The 13,432-nt window shown below is 44.4% G+C and overlaps 1 protein-coding gene across 2 annotated transcripts; it reads right to left on the reverse strand.

The window, feature by feature from the left end:
• LOC110433498 (RNA polymerase II transcriptional coactivator KELP) lies at positions 281-4,100 on the reverse strand. Of its 2 annotated transcripts, XM_021455765.1 has the most exons (4): positions 3,889-4,100; positions 3,622-3,780; positions 3,420-3,525; positions 281-628 (listed from the first exon to the last, which is right to left on the reverse strand). In XM_021455765.1, exons 1-4 carry the CDS (start codon positions 3,973-3,975, stop codon positions 537-539), a joined length of 444 nt encoding a protein of 147 aa, XP_021311440.1. In that variant the 5' UTR covers positions 3,976-4,100; the 3' UTR covers positions 281-536. The 2 variants fall into 2 exon arrangements, with proteins under 2 accessions (XP_021311440.1, XP_021311439.1); XM_021455764.1 differs by having other exon boundaries at positions 3,622-4,100.

Genomic DNA, 13,432 nt, shown 5'->3' on the forward strand with positions numbered 1-13,432 from the left:
ATCCCATGTGCTGACATGGAATGGAACACTTACCGAACTTGTTTGTAATTCAGACAGCCCTGCTACAGCGACCTATATACAGTAGATCACGGATCATGCACAGCTCTCTGCATCGAACCCTTTTACAAATTTTTGATGTACTATGGAGAGCCTGAACGCCTACGGGAGGCAATTAGAGATTGCATGATCATAATGTGGAAGGACAAAACCTCAGTATTGTTCATGCCAGCCTTTCCAATATCGGCAGCACACACAAATATAATGGAAAAAACTGGAAAAAGAACTTCATGAACTTGCGCACACATTCCCGATTATCACATAGCATGGGAACTGCAGGCCACCATAATGGTGGATTACTTGTTAGTAGCAAATATTCCAAACTGTTACAGAGTCGTCTACATCCTACACATGGCACAAGTGAAGCCTGTTTACAGAACTTGGAGCTCTTACAAGCCCACATAGGGCCCTCGTTAAGGGTCACAAATAGGCCTTTTGATTTGCTACAGGCAAAAGAAGAGGGCTCCTAAAACAAGTTCTCAGTCTGAATCTTCAAACTTTTTTATGGCATCCTCTATTGCAGGTACAGCATTGCAAAATGCTTCCCACTGCTCCATCGTCATACTAATACCTGCACCAGGAAAAATGTTAGTAAAGAAGAGAAGAAAGGAGATAAACAATGACACAAAAAAACAAGTGCACCACAACATAAAACAAAGAAATGAAAGGTTACACCGCGCTTTGACAGATTGAAAAGCTAATTATTGTATTTGCAGTGTTTCTCTATAAATAAACCATTTATGAAACATAGATAACACTTAAAAAAGGACCTTATGTCGATATCGCTATTCAGTTCTAAATTCTCTCCTACTTAAAACATTTGTAGTGCTTCAGATCACCCTTCGTTTGTCACCCACATCAATTGGCGCCGAAAGGTGGGCCCTTGAGTCCCTCCCTTGTCTGTGAATCCCCTTCCTCGCTCTATCGCTCCTGCCTTACCGCCTACACGTGCCTCCAGCCCTCCACGGCTCCACCCCTACCTCCTGCCGCACCCGCCTTTGTGACGGTCACGCCTGCTCACGCTGCCTACTGCACCTGACTCAGGGACGGCAGCACCCACCCACGCCTCCGCCCCGCAGCTGACTGTGCCCGCGACTCTAGCCCCATGGGGTATGCCGCCGCCTGCCACCCACCGCTCGAGATCCCCAAACCTCTAGGCATAGACACGGGCCAGGTTGGTGGAGATGGTGAGGGGGAGTAGGGAGGAGATGACACCGGGGTGGAGCAAGTGATAAGGTGTCTGCGGAGGGGGACGACTGGCTGCCATGGAGGTGGAGGTGGCCTTCTATTGTCGCCAGTCCCCAATCCCACCAGGACATCCCGCATGCTGTATTTCTGCCTGGGTCAGTCGGTCGGACCTTGACAACTGTTTGCCCTGTCTCTTTGCCTTGCACCTTGCATGGCAGCGGCGACCCTACAGCAGCGCCCTTGGACAGCGCCAAATCCCTTCTAGAACACTTCCTTTATCCACCTACTATCTTTTGATTTTGAGTATAAGGATGCTGGCTGGCAGTCACATGATTTGTAAAATGTATGCCTGTGTTTATGGTGGTTTGAGGTACGTTGAGGATAGGCACGATGGCAACAGTAGTCTGTCACTGGGTGCAGGTGGTTGTGTAGCGTCAACATTGGCGCTGGGTGGCTCCTGCTCCTTTTCTGTTGCAACATGGCGTGCTCGTGGTCAAGTGCTCTGACAATGCCCACTACCTCAAGGAGCTACGATGCTCAACCAGCTACAGTTGGAGGTAGAAATGCCTGCTACCTAATGGAGTAGTGCCCTTTGGAAGCTGAGCTGATGTGAACTGTGAAATCGCTAGAAATTCTGTCTACCAGTCAAATGTTTTTTTCTCGAAAAAGTCTACCAGTAAAATGCTCCTCACATCAGGGTTGAATTTGAACACATTGTGTGCACCTCGGTATTTAATGGTGTATCTTCATATGCTTATATAAGTTAGCTTGTATATGTTTACTATCTTCTCCTTGCTCTAGACTGCAGCCTAGAAAGAATAAATGGAGTTGATACATTTCGGACAAGTAAAACTACCGAAAGAAATTGATAGGTGAAGACTACGAGAATTGTGATGGCGTGGCAGTGGTGGTGGCTGGTGTAAACATGATCCTGCTTTTTGACGAATCTCTTAATTGCAGAGGTATAAAATATTATGTTGCATGCATAAAACCTATGTATCAGGATAATTTTAGCTAATATTTAATTATCTTTTCTTGAAGTGCTCAGGCTACACAGCATTCTAGAAGGCCTATTAAATCAATTTGCAGCAGGATGAAAGCTAAAGAAGGCCGGATTAGAGGAAACTTAATATCCAAGAGTGTTGATTTCTCAGCCATACTGTAATCACACCAGATCCAAACATAAATATGATGAATTGGGGTACCATGGAGTATTGCTTTGAACCTGACTTATGCTAAAACTGTAACTCCATATAATATTGAGAGGTGGACCAGTTTGTTTTTGTTGACTTCTTATTTAATTACTCTGCTTTCGCTAATCATTTGTAGCTAAACCCAATGATTTCGGGTTGAAGGGACCTGTCGAATATGGGCTAAATCTGTGTCCAGTTAAATCTGAATGTTACTACTCTACTGAATCTGTGTCCAACCCTTCTTTTCAGCAGCAGGAAAGGCAGGCGCGATCCGACTTCCCATTTGTGCCACACTGTCCCGGAAGGTAAATCTTTCATCTACATTTTGAAGATAACAGGTGTACTCCTTGATGGACATTTTTCAATAAAGACTAAAGACAATACATAAATGGCAAATATAAGTATCTCAATTCTTCTAGACTTAGATACTGTGTTTGTGGTTGGACAAAAAAAGGTAAACTGAAACTTCTTCTGTTCTGAGGTCTTGGAATGAAGCATCACACACACCATGACCAATAATATTGGATTCTAAACTCACTTCAAAGGTGACTGGAATGGGGAAGAGTCCATGGAGGTGCTATGCCAACCTTTCTTATACTCCTTTTTTAATATTATTGTTCTGAGAAATTGTATCAATGGGAATTCAGCTTCAGACTTAATGAAGGCTGCAGCCAATTTTGTTGGCAAATTTAACCAAGTGCACTAGATGTTTAGTCTGCTGGTTCATTGGGTTTATTTTCACGTTCTCTGTTATTAGTGACCAGATTGGCTCGGAGGTCTCGATACCCTATGGGAGCTCAGGAGCTGCGGTGAGTGGCATCGGAGGGCAACTAACCGGCAAAACAATGTATACCCTTGTTTAGAAGGCTAAAGGGATTGATTGTTAGAGCATGATGGATAAAAGTGATTGAATGTTAGAGCCACAGATTATCAGAGTGTGACTGAGTGTTTATAAGGCTTAAGGGATTGTTTGTTAGTCACCTTTGGCGGAGGGCATCTCCTTGCCATCCTTCACGTAAAACTCGCGGATGGACACCAGTGACCTGCCTTTGAACTCCGACAGAGTCACCCTCCTCTTGTTCGACAGCTGTACGCACAAATCTACATCAGCCACAAAACCCTAGCATATAATCGGCATCGATCGAACAAGCGCGAGAGAGGAGGTACGGGAGAAGGAACTCACGCGGCACAGGATAAGGTCTCCTTGGTCGTCGTACTCCCTCTTCCCGCCGCCCTTACCTTCCTCCTCCTCATCATCTTCCTCCTCTTCCTCCTCCTCTTGTTCCTTGTCCTTGCTCTCCCTGCCAGCGCCGCCCTGCTCCTCCTCCGCCTCCGCCTCCTCCTGGGAGGAGAGTGAGCGCAGGTATTCCTCAACGACGCCGCGGACGAAGAGCTTGCGGTCGGGGGTGGAGAGGTCGATGCCGAGGCGGTCGGCGGCGGCTTTGCGTACCTTATACTCCGTTACGGACTCCATATCGGAGCCCCGGAGGATCTCCAGCACCGCAGCCTCCACCTTCTTCTTCGTTGCCTCGTCCATGCCGACGCCGCCGCCCAACTGACGCCAACACTTCTGCTCCCTTCGCCGGAGTTGGGGAGAGAGTACTGGTCGCACTTCTGCTCTGTGCGACGCCAACGAGAGGTTTGGGGAAGGACGAGGGGATTCGTGGGCCACGGGTGACAGTTGTTGGGTCCTACGGCTGTGAGTCTTGGGCCGGCCCATCCATTTTAGTTTGTTCGGCTTTTGTCTCGTCAATTTGGGCCTTTGTTAGCCTGAACTCCACCCAACTTTTCTTCCCGAATAAAAAGATGCCTTTTTTTGTTTTGTTTTCATCGGCTAATAAAAGGCACCGGAAAATGTCGTTGTCTTTTATAAATTTGCGCTTCCATTTCCACCGGTATCATCATCATTTGCCAAGTTGGCAACCTTAATGCCTTACGGGCTAAGTTTGTTGGATTCTGTTACATGTCCATGTGATGGATTGGTGTTCTCGCTAGTTGGCAAGGCACCGTGCACATTTATATTCACCAGCGTGTCGTTCTCTCCCCTGATGACCTTAATAGAGCAATGCGACCATCCTGATTAGAGCATGCCAAATCGCAAAAAGAAAAGAAGAAGAAGAAGATTAGGGCATGCCATGTTGCTGAAACACAATCAATGGCAACTTTTTAGACAATAAAAATTGCTTTGAAACGAAGTCAGTTTAGTTTCCGCAAGTTATGAGAACAAATTCCAGATTATAAAGATATCTAAAAAAATACTCGTGCCCATGTGTAACATCCCAAAAATTCACATTCAAAAATCACTCGCATTAAAAAATTATTTTCAAAATATATTTCAAAAACTATAAATCATTTGAGCTCTATAGTATCTCCATCTAATTCTTTTTCCATCCATTCTAATTATCCATCTTTAAATATAACCTGCACCGCATGGCATGAGCATCATATGTCCGCTACTTATCCCTCTTGCTCGCTCGCTCTGCCCGATACCCGGCAACGGCGCGTGCGCCGACCCCACCACCATCAGCGCCGCAGCGCACTCACGTCCGGCCCCCTCGCCGAGCGCACTCGCTCGCGCGCGCACCGCGGCATGCGGGCCCCACCTCTTGCCTTTTCCCGCGCCTCTTTTGCTGTACAAAAAGATAGCAAGTACCAGCAAGCTTACATGCGAGAAAACATAGCAGTGCACCTACACGAATATATATCTCATACATGCATGCATGCAGGACAAGCATGTCACCGTCCATTTGCATGCACCTGCATGCAAAGGACATGGTGATTAGGCACCGTCCATTTGCATGCAACGTGCATGCAAATGAGACATTGCCATTTGCATGAAAATTAGGCACCGTCCACCGTCCTGTCGTCCTGTGTAGCCATGCACTACAGTAGCAATTCTAATGGCACGAAGCTGAGCACCAGAGGCATAACCTCACTCCTTCGGCCTATAAAAAGCCAGCCTCGGGTGCTCACTCTCACCACCCGAGAAACACGTTCACTCACTCGCTCTCACTTCGCGTATACCGTATACGGCCATACGCACAAGCCGAGCTCGACTGTCGTCGCAAGACGAGGTGAGCAGCTCATGAGCATCTCCTTGCTCTTCTCTGTCTTTCTGTAGTATTTTTCTGTATTTTTCCATGTATTTGTTTGTACCGGTTCACTGCCAAGAACTCCACGAATAGAACCATGACATACAGAAGAGTTCTAATGACCCCTGCTAATTTCTCTCTAACCATGCATGTGTGGGCCAAGCATTAACTCCAAATAGTACATGCATGCATGCAACATGCACTACCAGCCAAACAAATGCCCACGTGAAGCATCCATTCCTTAATCATCGTTAGCCTTTTTCGCATGATTAAATTCCGGCCATTTCACAAATGCCATATGCTAACTCTGATTTTAATAACTCTTTTTTCTAAATTCATCTAAAATCATGATCTACCTCCCATATTAATTTCATGATTTTTGGAGCTCATTTGAATTTATATGATTATTTATCTGTGCCTGTTGTCTGTATCGTTCGTCGCGTATTTTAGTTGACGGAGTGAACGAGCCAGAGAACGAGAACGTTGGAGACGAGTACCGCGAGTTTGACGCCGAGGACCCGGACTGTCAGCAGGAGTTTGCCGAGGACGCCGACGGAGGCAAGTCCAACCGATCCCCTTTGATGCATATTGATCCTATTTTTAAACACAACCCGTAGAAGCCGTTTTAAATATTGCATGTACGATATATGTACGAAGTATTTTCGCTGCTTAGTTAAAACCTGTTGAATAGCCATCCTTGAATTGATATTACCCGATAATTGTCTTGTTCGAACCTAGGAACAAATAATATGCTATGACAGAAATATTATTATTTAGTATGCTTAGGACTTATTACTCATCCTGGATACTCATCGCTATATTTTATCAAATATAATGATTTTAAAAGTAAAAGGTGTGAGTGGTGAAAATAAATTGTGGGTATTGTGAAAGGGTTAATGAACAAGTTATAGATGTGATTACTATGGAGATGGGGCGGATGGGATCTCTTTTGGGGATGCCCTGGTGTTGTGGCTTATACCTTGCGGGGTTAAGCGTGAAGATATCCGCCTTGTCTCGATTAAGGACTGAGTTGATGATTCATCTTGCCTAACTCATTTATCGTACAACCACTCGCCTTGCATGGGAAAGGCTTAGTCTAAATCCCTCTAGTTAGTATGGCAATCACCTGGAGGCAGGTGTGCAACGGGACACTAAGTGATGTATGTGAAATTGTGGAAATATATGAAAAGAGCTTTGTGAATTATTGTGGTATCATGAGATGTGGCCTTAGTGTTCCCGTGGTGAGCGCCATTACTTAGCTATGGAGGGTAATGACTTTGATGGATCTGTGCTTGCACGACGGTGTAAGTTATGGTATCCTACTTGTGGGAAAAGTGTACAACCTCTGCAGAGTGTAAATCTATCTGGATAGCCGTGTCCGCGGTCTCGGACGGGTTATGGTTTGGTTTCAACAACTAGATGAGTTGGGATGAGTGAAAACATGTGAGAGAGTGTGATTTTGGAAATAAATGGTTGACTGCCATGGTGTTGTGGGAACAAGGGTTCAACAACACTTAAAATTGTGATTAAACCCCCATTTTTAGAAATACTATCATATGTGGAAAAGGAGCTCTTTTACAAAAGTATTTGTGAAATGAAACCTTGCATGTGTAAAAAGATAGCTTTATGCAAATAAAACTAAGCCTCATCCTTGATTTAACCATATGCATATATACTGTTATCCCCTTCCGTAGGGTAAAGTTGGATTTGCTGAGTACTTTGTACTCACCCTTGCTTTATTAAACAGAGGAAGATCCGGACTTCGATCCCGAAGTGGCGTTCGAGTAAGGTCGTGTCTGCACCCAACTAAGCCTGTGGCATTGGGACTCGTCAGATGTTCGATGGCGATATCGTTTGTTTCTGGGTCCTTTGGACCTGTGTTGTATTTTGGTGTCTTATTATTATAGCGTGCCTTCCTTGTCCACGCTTGTCAAGACTACTGCGCTGAAACTTATCTGATGTAATAAATATGTTACTAGCCTCCTAGGACTAGTATTGTATCACATTTGAGTTACTGGTTTACCAGGGGCGCTTCAGGTGGTATCAGAGCCGTAGTTGGCTGTAGGACGCGACCTTAGGCTTTTCTGGACCAGTATTTTACTAAATAAACATATTTTACAAAAGTTCTTACCCTCTTCCCTCTATTTGAAAAAAAATATTTACTCTCATCTATGTCTCTCAGATGGCCGAAGGAGTTTGGACCAGCAGTTACTGTCTAAGTGTAGAAGGCTTTTCCAAGCTCTTGTATGCTACCATGCAGAAACTTGGAATCAAGGATCGCCCAGAATATGAAGGTAGAGAATATGAAGAGCATGAGACCGAGCGGTGTGAAGTTACCATCTATATTGGGAAAAGTGAGGACTTCCCTAACATAGCTGAAGCTTGGAGTATGACTGCGATCGGATTTCGGTTTGCAGATACATATCAAGCCGTCGCCCGCAAAGCCTTGAGGTACCTATGCCAGATCTACGAGAAGCCCATCACCCGTACACCTATGAGGTTCTTTCCACCCGACGAAAAAGACCGACCAGTTTGGAGGACCCGCATGGAGCTCTTGCAAGGACGTTACTCACTTGAAGATGACCCAACTGTGGTATTCATGACCACATACCTACTTGCTCTAGATAAGCAATACGATGAGTAGGCCTCAGAGTTAAGGAAGTGCATCCATCGTGCGGAGGAAGCCGAGATCATAGTTAGAAAGCTCCATGTGCAGCTTGCGGAAGCTCAGGCCCAAGCAGCTGCAGCCGAGAGTCGTGAAACTGCCATTGCTGATGTCTTGAAGGCAGCTGAAGACCGCCATGCTCAGGAGTTGAAGGATGCCTACCTTATCACTAGGATCAAAAGAAGGATGTTAGCAGAGGAAGACCAAGAGCCCATAGTCCTAAAAGGTATCCCAATCATGTCCCTAAAAACCAAAAGCAAGATGGACATAGAAGGGCCATCAGCTCCCCCACCCACAGAAGCCTCTCATGAAGCTTTAGAGTTGGAGCCCAGTAAGGAAGAAGGATTTCCCCTCCTCACCCAGCCACCCCCAAAGGAAGACGGTGACCCACCTCTTAGTCCAAAAGAAGAACCACAAATGCCGGAAGCATGATCCTCCTCAACACCAAGGGAATGAAGCCGTTCTGTCCGAAGAAGTTGAAGAATAGTAACACCTAGTTCCTCCTTATGTCTTGGGGAAGTGAAGTTTACTTCACTTTTGTTCAACCCCCAAAGTAGATGAACCGTATTGTAGTACGCTTATTTCCTCCATTACTATGTTGTAAACCGCCCTCTTATTCAAAATATATATTTGTGCTTGTTGGTTGTGCTAAATAATTGAGTGCTCTATGTTGTTCCCTTACGGGATAGCAAGTCTTAAGACTTGCACCTTTTTAAAATATAACGCCTTAACAAAAAAAACAACATCACTCAATAGATCTAACCCTTATCTAATGCTTTCTCATCTTAACCAACAGATGCCTCCCAAACCAGCTACCCGCTCTCAACCAAGTGGTCGTGCAGCTAGTAGACAAAGCCAAAATCCAAATGGAAGTCAAGCCAATGCAAATGTGGATGGTATTCATGAAGATGAAGTGAGTCAGACTAGGAACCATAATGAAGGAGATGACTTGCCCCCTCCTCCAGTAATTGACTTGGCACAAGTCATGGCAACTCAGACTCGCCTTCTGCAGACCTTGGCTCAAGGCATGAACCGCCCTAGGAACAACCGTGGAGCCGGAGTCCAAGACAAGATGACTGAGTTCATGAGGCTTAAGCCACCCACCTTTACTGGATCTGACAACCCCATGGAAGCAGATGATTGGCTTAAGGTGATTGAAAGAAAGTTGGACACAATCCACTGTGATGGAAGGGATAGAGTTCTGCTAGCATCTCATCAGCTGACAGGAATTGCCCTTTCTTGGTGGGAAGCCTATAGTGGAGCTGTGGACAATGCCAACACGATCACATGGGAAGAATTTGTGGATGAATTCCGCCGGTACCACATTCCAGATGGAATCATGAAGCTAAAGGCTGATGAATTTCGCAACTTGAAGCAAGGAAATAAAACCCTGAGTGAATACATCTTCCAATTCACTGAGTTGTCTCGCTATGCCCCAGAATTGGTCAACACTGATGCTAAGAAGCAGACAAAGTTCATAGAAGGATTGACCTGTGAGCTTAGAACCCTCATGACCCCATAGATCTATCCAGACTTCAACACCTTGATGAACAGGACCATTCTGACTGATGTGGCCAAGACTGAAGAAAGGAAAGAGAACAAGCGCAAGTTTCTAGAGCGCAAGGTTCAAGATGGTGCTAGATCCCAGAGGCTGAAAACCTTTAGCCAACCAAGCCAGCGGACTCAAGCCCCAATGCAGTTTCGCTCTCCTGCTAGTGTCTCCAATAACCAAATGCAGTCATCATATCAGCCCAAGACAACCTATCAGAATCAAACTTATGGCAAGACTCAACAGAACAGCATTGGTCAAGTCACAAACAATGTTAGGACTTGCTTTAATTGCCATGAGACTGGACACTACATCGCCAACTGTCCCTACAAGAACAACCCACCAGCAGTATCCACTCAGTCCCACACTGTTAATGGACCAAGACCTGCAGTGTCTGGAGTCAACCGTGGTTTCCCTCGCAACAATAGCAACACCAACAATAATAGCCAGATGATGAAGCAACCTCAACAATCCTATGGTAGAGCCCGTGTCAACCATATTCATGCTCAGGATGCTCAGACTGCTTCAGGAGTGGTACTTGGTGAGTTCTTAGTCGATTCAGTACTTGCAACAGTATTATTTGATTCTGGAGCATCACATTCATTCATATCATCAAGTTTTGTTGAGAAGCATCAAATACCCACAGTACTACTAAAGATACCCCTAATAACCCGAACACCTGGGTCTGACATCAAATGTCATCTAGGTTGTTCAAATGTAAGGATCATTCTAAGTGGGGTAGTTTTCTTAGCAGACTTAGTAGTGCTCAAGTCTAAAGGAATAGATGTTATCCTTGGAATGGATTGGTTAACCAGACATAATGGAATTATTAGTTGTGCAACCAAGGAAGTATCATTAGTTGACCATGAAGGGATTAAAGTGAAATGCCAAACCCGAGGGTCTAAAGTTAATCCAATGGTCTTCAACTTGGATGCAAGGACCATAGAGGAAGTACCAATAGTGCAAGAATACCCTGATGTATTCCCTGAGGAACTATCTGGAATGCCACCAGACAGGGATATAGAGTTCATCATTGATCTTATCCCCGGGACTGCCCCCATAGCCAAGAGACCTTACAGAATGGCTCCGGCAGAGTTAGCTGAACTGAAAGAGCAGCTAAGAGACTTGCAGCAGAAAGGTTATATTAGACCTAGTTCTTCACCATGGGGAGCCCAGTCTTGTTTGTAAAGAAGATAGATGGAAGTATGAGGATGTGTGTGGATTATAGGTCCCTAAATGAAGTCACCATCAAGAATAAGTATCCCCTGCCAAGGATAGATGACCTTTTTGATCAGCTTAAAGGAGCCAAGTATTTCTCTAAGATTGATTTGAGATCGGGTTATCACCAGCTCAAGATCAAGAATAGTGATGTTCCCAAGACATCTTTTGTAACCAGATATGGACAATATGAGTTTACAGTGATGTCCTTTGGATTAACCAATGCCCCTGCCTATTTCATGAACCTCATGAATAAGGTATTCATGGAAGAGTTAGATAAGTTTGTTGTAGTCTTCATTGATGACATACTTATCTACTCTAAGAGTGCTGAAGAACATGGGCAACACTTGAGAGTAGTGTTGGAAAAGCTAAGAAGACATAAGTTGTATGCTAAATTCAGCAAGTGTGAATTTTGGCTTGAGAAGGTTGCATTTCTAGGCCATATCTTGACAGCTGAAGGAGTTGCAGTTGACCCTGAGAAAGTAGAAGCTGTCTCCCATTGGCAGCAACCCACCAATGTGAGTGAGGTTTGAAGTTTTCTTGGATTATCTGGATATTATCGAAGGCTTATAGAAGGATTTTCCAAGATAGCCAGACCCATGACAGAGCTTCTTAGGAAGGATAAGAAATTCACTTGGACAGAATCATGTGAGAAGAGTTTCCAAGAGTTGAAGAAGAGACTAACAACAGCACCAGTGTTAACCTTGCCAGACATTCACCAAGATTTCATCATATACTGTGATGCCTCAAGACAAGGTTTAGGATGTGTTCTCATGCAAGGAGGAAAAGTGGTTGCTTATGCATCTCGTCAGCTTAGACCTCATGAGCAAAATTACCCTACCCATGATTTGGAGTTAGCAGCTATAGTACATGCTCTCAAGATTTGGAGACACTACCTCATTGGAAACAAGTGTGAAATCTACACTGATCACAAGAGTTTGAAGTACATCTTCACACAGCCAGACTTGAACCTAAGGCAAAGAAGATGGTTAGAATTAATCAAGGACTATAACCTTGAGATTCATTACCACCCAGGAAAGGCCAACGTGGTAGCAGATGCCCTAAGCAGAAGGTCATATGGTCAGCAGTTGGTGCCTAAGAACACTCACCTACAAGAAGAGATAGCACGGTTGAACATGCATATAGTACGCCAACCTCAAAATGGCAGTCTGATGGTGCAGCCAACTCTTGTGGAAGAAATCAAGCAGACACAACATAAGGATAAGGATCTAATGAAGATTCGTGAGCAAACTGGAGAAAATAAAGCTCCATACTTTAGAGTGGATAACAAAGGAGTATTGTGGTATAAAAACAGGATTTGTGTGCCCAAGGAGGGAAAGTTTCAAGAATTAATCCTTGATGAAGCCCATAACTCAGCTTATTCTATCCACCCTGGTGCCACCAAGATGTATATGGACTTAAAAGAAAGATATTGGTGGAATGACATGAAAGCTGATGTGGCACGATTTGTTGCACAATGTGATGTATGCCAAAGGGTTAAAGCAGAGCATCAGAAACCAGCAGGCTTGCTCCAGCCATTGCCTATTCCTGTTTGGAAATGGGATGAGATAGGCATGGATTTTGTGAATGGATTACCCAAAACTCTGAAAGGAAATGATTCAATATGGGTAATAGTGGACCGCCTTACCAAGGTTGCTCACTTCATACCTGTGCGCACCAAGTATAGTGGAGACAAATTGGCCCAGTTATATGTGGATAACATAGTCAAATTGCATGGTGTGCCAAGTAGGATTGTATCTGACCGAGGTACCCAATTTACCTCTAAGTTCTGGAAAAGTTTGCATGAAGCTATGGGAACCAATCTAGATTTTAGCTCAGCTTATCATCCTCAAACAGATGGCCAGACTGAAAGAGTAAATCAGATTATGGAAGATATGCTAAGAGCATGTGTGCTCACATATGGTAAAGATTGGGAGAAAAGCCTAACTTATGCAGAGTTCTCCTATAATAACAGTTACCAAGCTAGTTTGGGCATGTCACCTTTTGAGGCTCTGTATGGAAGAAAATGTAGAACCCCATTGATGTGGTCAGAAGTTGGAGAACGAACCTTGAGAAGCAGAAGATCGTGTAGCTGAAATCAGAGAAAAATTGAAAGAGGCACAATCACGTCAAAAGAGTTATTCTGATAAAAGAAGGAGAGAGTTAAGTTTTGCAGTTGGAGATTTTGTGTATGTCAAAGTCTCTCCTATTCGAGGAACTCGAAGGTTCCAAGTTAGAGGCAAGCTAGCACCACGGTATATTGGACCATATCAAGTATTACAGAGGATTGGAGCTGTAGCCTATCGTGTTCGGCTACCTGAAGAAATGTCAGATATACACAATGTGTTTCATGTCTCCCAATTGAAGAAATGTCTCAGAGTACCAGAGGAACAAATATCGCCAGATACAATTAATTTACAAGATGACCTAAGATATCAAGAAGTGCCAATAAAAATCCTAGATACAGTCA

Source organism: Sorghum bicolor, chromosome 3 (assembly GCF_000003195.3).
Source record: "Sorghum bicolor cultivar BTx623 chromosome 3, Sorghum_bicolor_NCBIv3, whole genome shotgun sequence".
In the NCBI taxonomy this organism is placed as follows: domain Eukaryota; kingdom Viridiplantae; phylum Streptophyta; class Magnoliopsida; order Poales; family Poaceae; genus Sorghum; species Sorghum bicolor.

Bases quoted from the DNA above. Each gene is read 5' to 3' on its own strand.
- LOC110433498 (XM_021455764.1), bottom strand. From the start codon at position 3,975: ATGGACGAGGCAACGAAGAAGAAGGTGGAGGCTGCGGTGCTGGAGATC. The intron at 3,526-3,621 runs GTGAGTTCCTTC...TTGTGCGTACAG, and splicing joins GAGACCTTATCCTGTGCCGC to CTGTCGAACAAGAGGAGGGT. The intron at 629-3,419 runs GTGACTAACAAA...TTCCTGGTGCAG, and splicing joins GGAGATGCCCTCCGCCAAAG to GTATTAGTATGACGATGGAG.